Source organism: Dendrobates tinctorius, unplaced genomic scaffold (assembly GCF_039654945.1).
Source record: "Dendrobates tinctorius isolate UK_male_01 unplaced genomic scaffold, ASM3965494v1 ptg000016l, whole genome shotgun sequence".
Classification (NCBI taxonomy): Eukaryota; Metazoa; Chordata; class Amphibia; order Anura; family Dendrobatidae; genus Dendrobates; species Dendrobates tinctorius.
This window is the reverse complement of record NW_027361684.1, coordinates 41,171,973-41,188,036: the sequence shown is the minus strand read 5'-3', so window position 1 is coordinate 41,188,036 and position 16,064 is coordinate 41,171,973. Positions and strand designations below refer to the sequence as shown.

General features: G+C 45.5%; 1 protein-coding gene across 9 annotated transcripts in view; it reads right to left on the bottom strand.

Annotated features, from left to right (window-relative positions):
* LOC141080484 (uncharacterized) overlaps positions 1-14,223 on the bottom strand; it is a 154,434-nt gene extending 140,211 nt beyond the window's left edge. For 7 of the 9 annotated variants that reach the window (XR_012228934.1, XR_012228931.1, XR_012228933.1 and 4 more), the window contains exons 1-8: positions 13,622-14,223; positions 8,807-9,019; positions 7,957-8,024; positions 7,396-7,511; positions 7,213-7,315; positions 6,962-7,129; positions 5,240-5,599; positions 4,374-4,472 (exon numbers count right to left, since the gene is read on the bottom strand). Coding sequence is in view for 1 of the 9 variants with exons in the window: in XM_073565731.1 (XP_073421832.1) it covers positions 4,374-4,472; positions 5,240-5,599; positions 6,962-7,129; positions 7,213-7,315; positions 7,396-7,511; positions 7,957-8,024; positions 8,807-9,019; positions 13,622-13,998 (1,504 nt within the window). In the remaining 8 variants the exon portion in view is untranslated. The remainder of the gene's footprint in view (positions 1-4,373; positions 4,473-5,239; positions 5,600-6,961; positions 7,130-7,212; positions 7,316-7,395; positions 7,512-7,956; positions 8,025-8,806; positions 9,020-13,621) is intronic. The other 2 variants (XR_012228935.1, XR_012228936.1) reach the window with 2 other exon arrangements.
* Between the last annotated feature and the right edge of the window lie 1,841 nt (positions 14,224-16,064).

The following is a 16,064-nucleotide window of genomic DNA, read 5'->3' as shown; positions in this document are numbered from 1 at the left end:
GGCATCATGTCCCACGTCACGGGAGACTATACGTGGAGGGACACTCGCACGTGCTCACCCGTTGATGGTTTGGGGAGATCGAACCTTTTCAATCGGGTCCGTCGCCCCTGTCTTATCTTCATAGAAAAAAAGAGAAAAAGTCTGGAGAAAAACAGACGTGTGTGCCTCCAACGGACACTAAGCATAAAACTGGTTTCCGCCCGCAATCGGGGCGAGGGTGTATACGGCGGCGGAGGAGCTAACCTCTTTTTTTCACTTGGTGTCAGCCTCCAGGCGGCGGTGGCATACACCCACAGTACCTGTGTCCCCCAATGAGACGAAGGAGAAAATTTTCTTTCACACAAGTCAGATCTGGAAAAGAAGAAACAATCGAAATTCCTACAGGATTCTGAAGATTACTTGCAAAACCGAGTATACGGATGGCGGGATACACAACGTTTCCCCAGACGTTGCCCCTCACAAAGTTCGTCTGGATCAGCAGACAGCAGATCTGGTACAACCAACAGCGCTACCTCCACGTTTTTTTTAGGCCACAACCGGGGCCGCCTAAGAGGAAGACGAGGCGGGGCGGCCAATGCAACCGGGGAAGCCAGAATCAACGTAACGACCAGATCACAGGTAATACACCATTAGTAGTTAATATTTCCTCTAAAAATCTGAACACAAATCAGTTGTCATTACTCCAGAAAGGGTTATTCTTTTGTCCATCATACAAGTTTGACTTCTTTGAACTTAATATGGACTTACACAGGTTCTTTAGAAACCTTAGGCTAAAGGTTCATTTATCAAAACAACCTACTGTACCGACGGTTCAGGCCACCTCATCATTATTACAATTCAAGGAGTTGGGACTCCGTACACATAGTTCATTCATGTGCCCTAGGGGGAACCGACCAGTGGAAACCTTCATTTCACTAGTGGAAAGTGACATACAACATTTCAATAGGGAAGTCAATCAAGGGGGATTTCATTACCACAATAATTTGTCTAAGCAAGAAAAAGCGGCTCTTGATGATCTATCCTCAGACAAATCACTGGTCATAAAACCAGCTGATAAAGGAGGGGCCATAGTGATCATGGATAGGACAGACGACCTTACTGAAATTAATAGACAGCTAAATGACACGGTATATGGGATCATTCCATGCAATCCACTCAATTCCATTATCAGCAAGATACAACCAATCATAGATCATCATCTGAAAGATGGTACTATAGATAAAAAACTGGGGGAATTTCTTTTGAAAACGGACCCGATTATACCCGTTTTTTACATTCTACCAAAGATCCACAAAAGGTTGGATAAACCACCAGGGCGTCCTATTGTGTCCCCTACAGACTCTATTTTATCACCACCCGTTATGTTGTTAGAGAAGATCCTCACACCATTAATCATAACAACAAAATCTTACCTTAAGGACACTAATGACTTTCTAACCCTCATTAAAACCCTGGGTCCCCTTCCCCCCCTTCAATAGTCTATACACGTCCATAACACATGAGAAGGGCATGAGGGCCACAAACATACTCTTAGAGCAAGCGGGCATTGACCCCAACATTTGTAACCTTTGTTCTGACCTTTTAGGATTGGTATTTAAAGAAAATTACTTTTTATTTCAAGATACTTTCTACATCCAGAGACAGGGCACCGCAATGGGGTCACACGTAGCGCCCCCGTATGCCATTGCTTATATGGCTTTTTTTTCAGGAGAATTTTGTATACACCCACCCTCTGTTTTCACAGCACTCGAGCGTGTGGGTTAGATTCATTGACTATATTTTTTGTGTTTGGAATGGCCCCATTGACACTCTGTTACAATTTGATCACCACATTAATAACATTTGGCCCGAATTGAGATTTAGCCTTCAACATAGCACTGAAAAGATGAGCTTCTTGGATACGTTGGTCTGTAGAACGAGGGGGGAGAATTATCAATTGACCTATACGTTAAACTGACGGATAGGAACAGCATTCTACACTTTAACAGCTTTCATCCCCCGGCTATTAAGAAATCAATCCCCAGATCCCAGTACTGTAGGATCAATAGGATTGTAACTAATGTTGAGACAAAGAAATTGAGATTAGAGGAAATGACACACAAATTCACCGAAAGGGGGTACCCCAGTGGACTATTGACAGAACCTAGCTCTAATAGGAATCCTAGGACTATAAATTCCAACAAACATATACCATTTGTAAATACATTTCATCCCTATTACAGAAAAATACAGGCCACTATCAATAAACACTGGAGCATACTAAAAGTTACCCTGAAATACCGGAGTTTCAACAACCCTTACTTTCATGCTATCGCAGACCAAAAAATGTAAAGGACATGTTGGTTAAAGCAGATGCAGGTTCAAACATAATAGTACCGAGACTGAGATTTCTCTGGACACAGAAACAGGGAACTTTTCCATGTCTAGTATGTTTACAGTGTAATAACATACAAACAGGGAACCAAATCTTTCATCCACAGACTGGACAAGCCATTCCGGTCAAAGGATTTTACACATGTGAGACCACATATGTTATATATTTGATAAAATGCCCGTGTGGCCTGGCCTATGTTGGTGAAACGACCCAAATGGTAAGGGATAGAATATCCCAACACAAATCAAACATAAGGTGTAAAAGGACTCATCTCCCTTTACCGTACCACTTCCTGGATAAAGGACATAATATTTCTCAACTCAAATTCCAAGTTTTGGATCAGATTGAATCCAACAGGAGGGGTCAGGATAGGACTAAGACCCTCAAGAGAAGGGAGGCCTATTGGATTTTTACTCTTCAAACTTTGGAGCCAAAAGGACTGAATAGAGACTATGATATTCAGAGTTTCCTGTGAAACACCGGGTACCTGTGTAATGTGCATTTACCTCTAGTTTTAATGTTTATTTATACATATTCATTGATTATTAATTATATATTCTCTCTCTTTTTCTCTAAATAGAATCGTTAGACCTACTCTTCATCTCCCCACTGGGCACCTCTGTCTACTTGGTATGATATACACCTCATCAACCTCTACATTATAGGGAATGCCTTTATTTGTATGACTTTGTAATTACTAATGCTAAGAGAATCAAAGAGGTACAGGTCTATATAATATACATATTCAACTGAAACGCAGTATCAGGAATCCCTTATGCACAATACAAATGCTGTTTTCTTACTGTCATGGCTCACATACACCCTGATTGTGTGACCACTAGAATGTGGTCCATTAACACTGTTTACATCTTTGATCTCTCTCAGTGACATGGGCACCACTTGTGCCCTGATCTTTACACTCAGCGCAGGCGCGGACAGCGGGGTCAGGTGACCGCTGTGACGCGTTCCAATATGTGCTTCATACACATAGCGCAGGCCCACACAGCGGTACCATGTGACCGCGATGACGCGGTCTAAGGGGGCGTTCCCACCGGGTTAAATACCCGGAAGCAGACGCCAGACCATGGCGTCCTCTGCTCAAAGCGGTACATACCGCAAGTCACAAGGGGCCACCAACGCAGGTAAAGTAAGGGGCTGACTCTACATATGGCACCTTAAATATACAACCTGTGTATACTCAATATTTGTTGTTTTCTCCCTCCTTTCCAGCGCCATCCCATAGCGACTTATGTCACATTACAATAGCGCTATCTAAAATACATAGCTTCTAACGCAGCATCCAGGTAAAATAGGGAGTTTTACACCTTACCTCTCATGTATAAAATGGATTGTGCACGTATGTAATGAAAATATATATTGCACCATCATATTGCCTAACCTTACTGTTCCCTTTTTCCTCCTAGGAGGACCAACATATTCAGACCACATATGATACAGGCACTACCATATTGCTTTTTGACTTCTTTTCTATTCCAGAGGAGCTTCACTTCAACTTCCTCACTGTAACCAATAATAGTATGGTTGGTTTTTTCTTAACATCAATTTTCACGTATATCTTCGCGGATTGTGCATTACACGTCTTTGTGTAACAGTCTCTAAAATGCAGGACTGTATATATGCTTATTCGACGTAACTTGTTATGTATTTTTTCTTTTGTTGCCTAACTTTCTTTTGTGCATCATGTGATATTTAATTTTTTTTCTGTTTTCTTTTACATTTGTCTTTAAACAGTAAATCATATTGACAATTCTCTGATGAAGGTCCTATGAAGGACCGAAAACGCTTAGAATACATGTGATTTGGATGCCAATAAAATGGAATCAATTTTTTCACGCATTTGAGTGCCAAGTTCATCATTATTATTAGTATTACGGCTGGATATCCTACTTGTGCACCTCCACGGATTTTCTGAAATTTTGAGTGCCTTGCTGTCCGCTACAACATGTCGTATCATAGCCAGTCAAAACATGCATCTTACCAAATGAGGTGGAGGCAGGGCTGCCAACCGAGGAGGTTGGAGTCCCAAAATTAATGGGTGCATGAGAGGCATGCTGACCAAATGGTGTAGCAGGTATCCCTATAGGTAAAGAGATCATATGGAATAATTAGAATTAAGAGACATTCAACTCATAAGCCAGTCTGACACTTCGGCCTGGCCAGTCAATAAAGGGGATCCCGTCAGCACACTTATGCTGCTCGAGGGCAAATATAGATATTTTCAAATTAGGAACCAATCTATGTTTTACACAGACTTTCCATGCCTTGTAGCAGACCATTTTGCAACAGCTTTTACAGATTACAGTAAGGAAACCTGAAGTGCACGAGCCAGAAGGTCAAGAGGGAATAGTAGAGGTGCCAAAGCCTATTCTCCAGGTGAAGTTTGGTTACTCACCACATCAGGATGGACTTATTAAAAAGTGATTGCCTTATGGTCATACATTTTTAAAATTGGTGGCTGTAAATTAACTTTACATTAATCTCTGAAGATCACTAGATCCAGCCAGATTAGGCGCCCCTGCACTCGGGCCAACGGCTCAGTTACCTCAATATTCGGGAGTGCACTGTCCCTCAGCAATAAGAAACCCAGATGTGAAGAGCAGTGCGCTCCTGAATAACACATGAGAATCCCTTAGAAAGGGCTTGTTCACAGAAATAAATAAACCCTCATAAGGCAGCTCCTGTGATATAGTTCGCTGCTTGACATCTCCTTTATTAACCTTGGCCAGAAAGTGTGGGCAACTCTTAATGCCCTGTTGTATCAATAAACAGCTTTCAATAAAATATTGTAAAATATTGCAAAAACTATGAAAATCATATTTGACTCAAGGACAATTTTACACTCACCAAAAGACAGCTTGTTTTCTGTTGGTCCAGGGGTCCCAAGTGTGCTATTCTGAGCTGCAGAAGAGTTTCCAAAAGTCATAGCTGGAGCAGGCACAGCTTTGTGGATGCAAAGGACACAGGACTGGTTGTTTTTTCCCCCGAAAGAGAAGGGCTTTGAAGCTCCAAACTGGCTTGCTGCGGGAGTACTGTTTGTTTGTGTGCTATTCATTGTGCCGAAAGTCATTGGGTTTGCTGTAGCAGCTGTAGCTTGTGGGGACACCAGCTTGAGGGAAACATTCTCACCAGAAACATCTTTAGGAGACAAACCCAACGAGATCCCCTTCTGATTTGGAAAGTCTGCAGCAACAGTTTGTACAGGCTCTGAAGGACAAAACAAAGGCATTTTAGATGACAGCACATCAGGTCTCAGTTATACACTTTTGCCAGGGCTTACAAGCAGCATTTTGATTAGAAATGTCACATTGTACGTGTGACCACCACTGATCTTGAGAACAAAAAACAAAAAAAAAAAAAAGTGCTGCAGCAGTGATTTAGCCCTACCTGCCAGTCTAAGTACTCCCCGCAGAGCGGAGCTTCTGGCCTCCCACATGTGCACTGAGACACACTGAACAGTCTAAAGGGATACACCAGAGCTGTAGATCCTAGGAGACCAAATCCCCCAAAGTGGTGGAATATTGTAGTGATATGCCATCACTTTCCATTTATAATTTCACATGCAACGACTGTCCCATCTTACAAAACGACACTTTGCAATTTAAACATATGAGGAGAGTCCTTTCAGTCTACGGCTCTTCCACATTGTCATGACTATACACTGGATAACAACCAGTGATGTAGAAAAGTTTGGTCTGAGAGGGTTGCCACAAATGTTGCTCCCCTCTCCCCCAATAAAATGGTTCCATTCCTGACCATAGACCTTTTTGGAGACTATTAAAAAAAAAGTTCAAATTACCTCCTTTTCGCCCCATTCAAAATAAAAAAAACAAAAAACAACCACACATTTGGAATCGCTGCGTTCAGAATCGCCCAAAAAGAAAAAATGGATTATCCTGATTGCTAAACGGCGTAGCGAGAAAAAGTCAAAACACCAGAATTATGTTTTTGGTCGCCGCAACTTTGCATTAAAATGCAGTAACTGGCGATCAAAAGATCGTATCTGCACCAAATTGGTATCATTAAAAACGACAGCTCAGGAAGCAAAAAGCAAGCCCTCACCCAACCCGAGATCACAAAAAATGGAGACGCTATGGGCATCGAAAGTAGCGCAATTTTTTTTTAACAAAGTTTGGAATTTTTTTCACCACTTAGATAAAAAAACCTAGTCATGTTTGGTGTCTATGAACTCGTAATGACCTGGAGAATTATAATGGCAGGTCAGTTTTAGCAGTTAGTGAATCTAGCAACAAAGTTAAACAAAAAACAAGTATGGATTGCACTTTATTGCAATTTCACCACACTTGGAATTTTCCCATTTTCTAGTACATGACATGGTAAAACCAATGGTGTCGTTTAAAAAGTACAACTCATCCCGCAAAAAACAAGCCTCACATGGCCATATTGATGGAAAGATACAAAAGTTAAGACTCCGAGACGAAGGGTAGCAAAAAAACGAAAACGCAAAACTGAAAAAAGTGAATGGTACTGAGCTGCAACACCCCCTGTGGATAGGGGAGCTTAGACCCCATATTGTCATACATGCTGAGACATCATCAGCATCCTCACCTTGTGAACCCTCCTTGCTTTGCATTTTTGCTAGGCTCTGTAGTAAGGGGTTACTGCTTGCTGTAGAGGACTGTGATGTCAGAGCAGATGTGGTATTAGCTAAAATAAAGAGAGGTGATGCAGTAACCGTAGTGGTCATTGGTGGAGTAGAGGTGACAGGGATAAGATCTTAAAAAAAAATAAAAATAAATAAATCCGTGTAATTTGGACAAGGTTTCACCAATTCACCATCTAGTAACCAAAATACTCACCAGCAGGTTCTTCCAGTGCCTTGTTAAGCCTCTGTAAAAATGCCTTTTTCTCATTATCCAGATCCTTAGATGTAACGTTATATCCAGGAATAGGTGGTGGGGGCTACGGGGAGAAGAACACTTATGAACACCTCATGAAGGAGGAAAAAGGGTCAATGGGTAAGAACAGATGCAAGTATTTACCAGTGGGTAAGGATCACGCCTTAAACACACCAACAAAACCTTCTTCCTACGTGACCCACTACTTCTATTATCAGATGATTTTACAGCAGAAGACTTGGAGGACGAAGTGGTGTTAACTAAGGGAGAAAAATAAAAAAAAAAAAATAAAAAAGGAAAGTCAACTTTTGATAGATGTAATTAGTTGCCATGGGCATCTGCTACACTTTTCCTTCATATTGCTTTTGAAAGCACACAAACGTTTGAGAACAGGAGGAAAAGTCAGTTATTAAAGCGGACACTTGCTTATAACTGTGGCATTGGCATGGACGAGCATGCAGGTTTACTTCAATGCGGAAAGTGAAAAGCCTCTGATTGCAGCATCTATATATTTCAGGAGAAAATGAGGAATAATATGTCGGAAGCAAGCAGCACCCCATTCTGGTCAGCTACGAAGTCTACTGGTCTGATGCCACCAAAATACACTTCCGCAAACTTTTGCAATGGCTAGCATAATATACGTAAGCACCAACACATACACTTCATATTACGTTTTACAAAGTTGACAGCAGCAGTGTAACTTACAGTCCTCCAACTGATTCCCACTGCCTGATTTCACTGGGGTAGAGAGGCCCGTTTCATGCGTGTCGTCCCTACAAGAAATAAGGAAATCAAATGACAACTACTACAGAATTTCAGAACTGAGCTGGTGAGAAGACCTGTAGCTCTGATCTTTGACATCAGTAAAAGTTTGAAAGATTCTAACTTGCGCCATACGAAAAACACACACCCCAAGTCCCGTAGACCTTCCCAGACGTGGACGTGTTAGGAACTGCGGGAGTCTTAGATATTCGACAATGAACTTCCCGATGCAATTTTTTTTTTTTTTTTACAAGCGAAGTGTCAATTTTTATTTTTTAAAGTAATTTTTTTTCTATTTGTTGGCATAAGAGTCAGACACTTACACACTGCATATACTGAAGCCACAAGGCATAGTAGATTGTAGTCGACACCCAACCCCATCACCTATACTGTGACTTTATCAGGTATGAACTGGGCATGACCTCAAACATGACCAGTTCACAGCTGAAGGTTGAGCCAGGCACTATTATTTGTAGCCTGGGATACAATTTTCGTCAGTCATCTGTAATAGCAGAGATCTGAGCAGGGTAGTCATATGTATCTACCCTTAAGTATGATACTGATGTGTGAAAGAGGCCTAAGTGGACAAAAAATAACAACGTTATGACTCTTGGAAGAAGGGGAGGAAAAAGATGATTAACAGAATCAGGCGCTAGGTTTAGGAAGAGCAGCTTCACTGCAACCAAGCCATCCAACTTACTGTGGCAGGGGCCTAAATCCCACTTTACTCCATATAAAAACACCTTCAGCACCCCCAACCTCTGAAAAACTCCTAGAACAGCAGATCACTTACACTGGCGATCGAGCAATATTCGCATCAGGACGGGCAATTTTCACTGTCTCAGGACTGCACATCTGAGAATGTTTAGGAGACAGCAGAGGTTTTCTTGGAAAGCCATCTATATACACAGGAGGAAGAGATCCCAGCATACTGGATTGGGGCTGGTGGGTAGGGTACCGCCTGCATGGGCTCATGAACGTCCGGTTAATTACAATAGGAGTCTCCCTAGAGATGGAGAAAAAAAAAGCTTTAACATAGATCCATATTATCCACCCTGTTTGTCACCCCATTTTTGGACTATCAGCTGCCGGCACCGCCATCAGGGGCTTATCTACAGCATTCTGTAATGCTGTAGATAAGCCCCCCCCCCACCGATGTAACCTGAAAGAAGTAAAAAAAAAAAAAAAAAAAGTTATATTATACTCAACCAGGGGCGGTCCGTGTCCGGAGGGTGTCGCAGTCTGGCGCCTCCCAACTTCTAACGGTGACGTCCTCTTCTCTGCTTCCCAACGCATTGCTCTGCCCTGTTGAGGGCAGAGTAAAGTAATGCAGTGCGCAGGCGCCGGACCTCTCTGACCTGCAGTGCGCAGGCGCCGGACCAGTACTCTCTCCTCAACAGGGCAGAGCAGTGCGCCACGACGGGAAGCAAAGAAGAGGACGTCACCGCTGGAAGGCGCCGGACCGCGACACCCTTCGGACCCGGACTGCCCCTGGGTGAGTATAATATAACTCATTTTTCTTATCTTTCAGGTTACATCGGTGGGGGGGGGGGCTTATTTACAGCATTACAGAATGCTGTAGGCAGTGACGGCAGCTGATAGTCCAAAAATGGGGTGACAGATTCCCTTTAAGGAATCGATAGGACAGCAGTAGAAGATAAATCAGTCATATCAGACGGTCATCAATGTGCGAGACCTCCAATGGAGACCTCCAATGTAATTTCCATACATGTGGATATCAGGTTAATCTCCTTCCCTTCAGAGGAGATGGCACATGTTCAATGGCTGTGGGGTGAACACTGGTACTCAGACTTGTAGATGCATTCACCACCTCTGCTTAACCAATTCAGGGCTTCATAGAAAACACTGTACAGTTGTGGCCAAAAGTATTGACAACCCTGCAATTCTGTCAGATAATACTCAGTTTCTTCCTGAAAATGATTGCAATCACAAATTCTTTGGTATTATCTTCATTTGTCTTAAATGAAAAAACACAAAAGAGAATGAAGCAAAAAGCAAAACATTGATTATTTCACACAAAACTCCAAAAATGGGCCAGACAAAAGTATTGGCACCCTCAGCCTAATACTTGGTTGCACAACCTTTAGCCAAAATAACTGCGACCAACCGCTTCCAGTAACCATCAAAGAGTTTCTTACAATGCTCTGCTGGAATTTTAGACCATTCTTCTTTGGCAAACTGCTCCAGGTCCCTGATATTTGAAGGGTGCCTTCTCCAAACTGCCATTTTTAGATCTCTCCACAGGTGTTCTATGGGATTCAGGTCTGGACTCATTGCTGGCCACCTTAGACGTCTCCAGTGCTTTCTCTCAGACCATTTTCTAGTGCTTTTTGAAATGTGTATTGGGTCATTGTCCTGCTGGAAGACCCATGACCTCTGAGGGAGACCCATCTCTCTCACACTGGGTCCTACATTATGCTGCAAAATTTGTTGGTAGTCTTCTGACTTCATAATGCCATGCACACGGTCAAGCAGTCCAGTGCCAGAGGCACCAAAGCAACCCCAAAACATCAGGGAACCTCCGCCATGTTTGACTGTAGGGACCGTGTTCTTTTCTTTGAATGCCTCTTTTTTACTCCTGTAAACTCTATGTTGATGCCTTTGTCCAAAAAGCTCTACTTTTGTCTCATCTGACCAGAGAACATTCTTCCAAAACGTTGTAGGCTTTTTCAGGTAAGTTTTGGCAAACTCCAGCCTGGCTTTTTTATATCTCGGGGTAAGAAGTGGGGTCTTCCTGGGTCTCCTACCATACAGTCCCTTTACGTTCAGACGCCGACGGATAGTACGGGTTGACACCGTTGTACCCTCGGACTGCAGGGCAGCTTGAACTTGTTTGGATGTTAGTCGAGGTTCTTTATCCAACATCCGCACAATCTTGCGTTGAAATCTCTTGTCAATTTTTCTTTTCCGTCCACATCTAGGGAGGTTAGCCACAGTGCCAAGGGCTTTAAACTTCTTGATGACACTGCGCACAGTAGACACAGGAACATTCAGGTCTTTGGAGATGGACTTGTAGCCTTGAGATTGCTCATGCTTCCTCACAATTTGGTTTCTCAAGTCCTCAGACAGTTCTTTGGTCTTCTTTCTTTTCTCCATGCTCAATGTGGTACACACAAGGACACAGGACAGAGGTTGAGTCAACTTTAATCCATGTCAACTGGCTGCAAGTGTGATTTAGTTATTGCCAACACCTGTTAGGTGCCACAGGTAAGTTACAGGTGCTGTTAATTCCACAAATTAGAGAAGCATCACATGATTTTTCGAACAGTGCCAATACGTTTGTCCACCCTCTTTTTTATGTTTGGTGTGGAATTAAATCCAATTTGGCTTTAGGACGATTCGTTTTGTGTTTTTTAATTTAAGACAAATTAAATGAAGATAATAGTACCAAAGAATTTGTGTTTGCAATCATTTTCAGGAAGAAACTGAGTATTATCTGACAGAATTGCAGGGGTGTCAATACTTTTGGCCACAACTGTATATTCCCCTTCTGCAGCAGCACTGTCCCAACCACACTAGTGCTGGTTCAGGGATAGTGTCCTGTGACCACAGTCGCATCTAGTCAACATTCCATCAGAACGGACACGCGCTCCGACAATACTACAAACTGCATAAAGTCGGCAGCCATGGACTATGAAGCTGAAGTCACATCAGCCGTGTACGGTACATTGTTCTCTGTGGGGCCCAGAAGCGATTAAACAGCCTCCTTTGAATACAAGTTTTTCTCTAAAAAAATAATAGAAAAAGAGGAACGCGAGTGGCGTTATAAGCGTAAGGCGGCTACTTCTCTACATTCTACCATTGATGGTGCATGCACAGAAGTCACGATTGTGGCAACACCAGCCTAGTGACAGGAGCTCGGGTCTTGAACATGTAAACTGGAGCCAAAAATATCCATTTTGTGGTAATAAGAGGGGTCTAGACAAAAAAAACTACAGATAAATGATCTTCAGAGAGCCCATAATATAACTCGCCAGTCTGGTCCGACCGGGACCCCACTCCGCTGGGCACCTAAATGCGAATTCAGGACGGCAGCACATGAGTGAAGGGAGACGAGGCGGCTCACAGCCAATTCCTAAATCAGACCCCTGCCCTAATGCAGAGATATACGTTCATCTTTAGGATTGTAGTGCAAATCCTTCTGAAGATGTCACTTTTAGGCTGAGTTCACACGTGGTGTTTTTTTCGCATTTCCGCAGCGGTTTTAACCACGCGATTTTGCCGCGAAAAATAAGCATCCCATGCATTCCTATGGGATTCCGCAATGCTGCGGTTTTTACCGCGGCGGAATCGCTTCGCGGTAAAAAACGCAGCATGCTCATTAATTTTGCGGAATCGCGGCGATCCCGCACCCATAGGAATGCGTTTTTCTGCTTACTTTCCGCATGTGGCTGTGCACACCATGCGAAAAGTAAGCAGAACATTTGCGGATGGTACCCACGGTCCGGAGGAGAGGAGATTGTCCTCCGGGCTTTGGGTACCATATCCCTGTAAAAAAATAGAATTTAAAATAAAAAATATTGTTATTCTCACCTTCCGACGTCCCGCGCAGCCTTCCCGCCTCTCTCCACGCTCCCATTCCCAATAATCCTTTGCGAAAATGCCCGTGATGACGTCAGTTCTCGCGGGATGGCAAAGTCTCGCGGTCATTTTTGCAAAGGAATACTGGGAATGAGAGCGTGGAGAGAGGCGGGAAGGCTGCGCGGGACGACGGAAGGTAATAATAACACCATTTTTAATTTTTTTTTTACTATTTTTTACATTTTATCTTTTACTACTGATGCTGCATTGGCGGCCTCAGTAGTAACAAGTTGGTCACACTTGTCAAACACTATGTTTGACGAGTGTGACCAACCAGTCAATCAGTTCTCCAAGCGATGCTCCAGATCGCTTGGAAAACGCTAGCATTCTGCAAGCTAATTACGCTTGCAAAATGCTTGTTTTTCCGCGGGAAAAATCGTGGGAATTTAAAAATGCGATTTTCCCACGGAATGGAATTCCGGAACTATCACGGTGAACTTAGCCTAACCGTAAGAGAAGGGCTACACATCTAATCCCTGGGACCCCCACTGTCAGTAAAGGACCCTGGCAAAGAGCCTGATCATAGGACTGACCACAGGGCTCAGGACCCCCTCCCCACTACTGACCACAGGGCTCAGGACCCCCTCCCCACTACTGACCACAGGGCTCAGGACCCCCTCCCCACTACTGACCACAGGGCTCAGGACCCCCACCCCACTACTGACCACAGGGCTCAGGACCGCCCCCCCACTACTGACCACAGGGCTCAGGACCACCCCCCACTACTGACCACAGGGCTCAGGACCCCCCCCACTACTGACCACAGGGCTCAGGACCCCCACCCCACTACTGACCACAGGGCTCAGGACCGCCCCCCCACTACTGACCACAGGGCTCAGGACCCCCCCCACTACTGACCACAGGGCTCATGACCCCCCCCCACTACTGGCCACAGGGTCCCCATAGGGGCTTCTATTCCATGCATAGCTATCAGGCAGCCGCCACACACACGGGGTCCCACGGTAGACACGTCCCTGGCACTCAGATACGAGCATGCAGCACCCACCTAAACGACAAGCGCCGGGCAGGGGTCGGCACCGTGGGGTTGGGTCTTGTGAGCCTTTCTCTCAGGTCCCGGGCTGGCGGCTCCGTCTTCCCCAGGTAGCTGTCCATCAGTAGCAGTAAGGAGTCAGGAGTCCACTGGGCGGTCGCTCTCCGGAGCTGCACAGGTCTCTGCATCCCCGCGGCCTCAGGAATTCTCCACCAGCGGCCGCCCGAGCAGCTGAGAGCCCAGCCGGCGATCACACACAGCAGCAGCAGCAGGGCGCTGAGCCCGGGCCAGCAGTTCACGAACAGCAGGAGGAGCAGGGCAGCGGGCAGGAGCAAGGTCACCGACCTCAGCCGGCCCCTGACCCCTCCTACCCGCCCTCCGGACGGACACATGATCGGCCGTCACCAAGCAAAACACAGAGCGACCCACACACCGCTGCTTTCTAGGTAAATGCTAGATTCTATGGAATCCTTCCAGGTGTGACGTCATGCTAGAATGCATGGGTTCCTTCCAGGTGTGACGTCATTTACGGGGGCGTGTCATACCGGGAGGGGGCGTGTTCTGACAGCAAAGGCAGGAAGGGAAGCCTCCATTACAGATTTGTTGTCTCTGGTGTAGTGATGGGAAGTTCGGCTCTTTTTGGCGATCCGGCTCATTCGGCTCCGCTCACCATAAAGAGCCGGCTCTTTTAACGGCTCTTTTTTTTAATATTAATCTGTTTTCCACAGTCCTCGTTCCAGGTCTTTGCCTGTACAGTGAGGGCCTCATTCTCCACCTGTATAAGGATCTAGTGAGGCAGTGTAGACTGTTATTCAGCGTTGCTGTCTCCTCAGATTGTCAGCTCTTGTGGTCAGGCCCCCGGCTCCTTGGTTGCAGACAGTCTTACCATGTATTCCTTTCTAATCTGTGGCGTTTTATGTACATGTCCTGTCTGGATTAGTAAGTGCTGCAGTCTGTGCTGGCGCTGTATAAGAGTATAATCCGTAAAAGGTATGTTGGAAGCACTGTACACACACTGCAGAATATGTAAGCAAAGCCTACTGAATGGTAAAATCAGACACTGAGAGCAGCTGCCGTGCCGGGAGGCTCGGTGTCGCCCCCTCACTGGTCAGACATTGCTGACCTATTCTAAGGTTAGGCCGGTTTCACATTTGCGCTTTATGGCGCTGCGACGGCCTGCGCACGGCGCTGCTAAGCCCCGCCCCCTGCCGGCTCCCTGCCCGCCCCATCCGGTCATCGCCACCTACTAGCGCACATGGACGCTTGCGATCTGCGCACCCTATCTTTAGCATAGGGTGTGCAGATCGTGCGCTGGCCGTGCGCTGCACACTTTTGAAGGTGCGCCCGTGTGCGCCGAACGCAGCATGTTGCATTTTGGCGTGCTCGGCGCATCTTCAAAAGTGTGCAGCGCATGCCAAAATCCTAGCGCACGGCCAGCGCACGATCTGCGCACCCTATGCTAAAGATAGGGTACGCAGATCGCCATCGTCCATGTGCGCTAGTAGGCGGCCAGTGTACTGGATACAGCCAGTGTGCGCGCTAGCGCCAGCGCGCTCAAGCATCCTCTGTTGCAGCAACCTGCGTCCTGCATTGCGCCTGCTATATCGCGCCTGCAGCCCGCTTTTGGCGTTCGCAGTTGCGACGCCGTGCACACGCCTATTCATGGTAAGTCCATTCGGGTGTAGTGCTGTTCTTAACTACTCCGGCTTTGGCTACCGCACGTGTGCCGCTGAGTGTCTGAGGCTAATACAGACTCAGCGTTTTTTGCATTTGTGTTTTGTGTGCAGCTCTGTGAGTTTTTAACAGAGTTTGCTTTTGTGCACCAGGTTCAGTTCATCCTGTGCACATTACCGTCCTGGTGCTCTGCCTTTTCAGCAGCGGTTATTACACCTGCCGCACGGTGGACCCCGGGCGGCGAACACGTTTATTTATATTTTTTTAAGCGTGTTCCGCCGCCGTAACACTTGTTCCTGCACGGAAGCGTGATGGGGGAGGTTGTGCAGATGATGTAGGACCCATCATCCTCGGGAAGGAGGACTGTGCTGGAAGAAGACCAGTGACAAACATAATACCAGACCGCCCTGTAGGTGAGTATAAGATGTTATTTACATTTGCCTCAGACCACACGTGAGGATGTTGCTAGACTGTGCCTCAGATCACACGTGAGGACGTTACTAGACTGTGCCTCAGATCACACGTGAGGACGTTGCTAGACTGTGCCTCAGACCACACGTGAGGATGTTACTAGATTGTGCCTCAGACCACATGTGAGGACTAGTGATGAGCGAGTATACTTGTTGCTCGGGTTTTCCCACGCATGCTCGGGTGTCCTCCGAGTATTTTGGCGTGCTCGGATGTTTAGTTTTTGTCGTCTTATCTACATGATTTGCGACTTGTAGACAGGCTGAATATATGTGGGAATTCCCTAACAAACAGGCATTCCACACATGTATTCAGC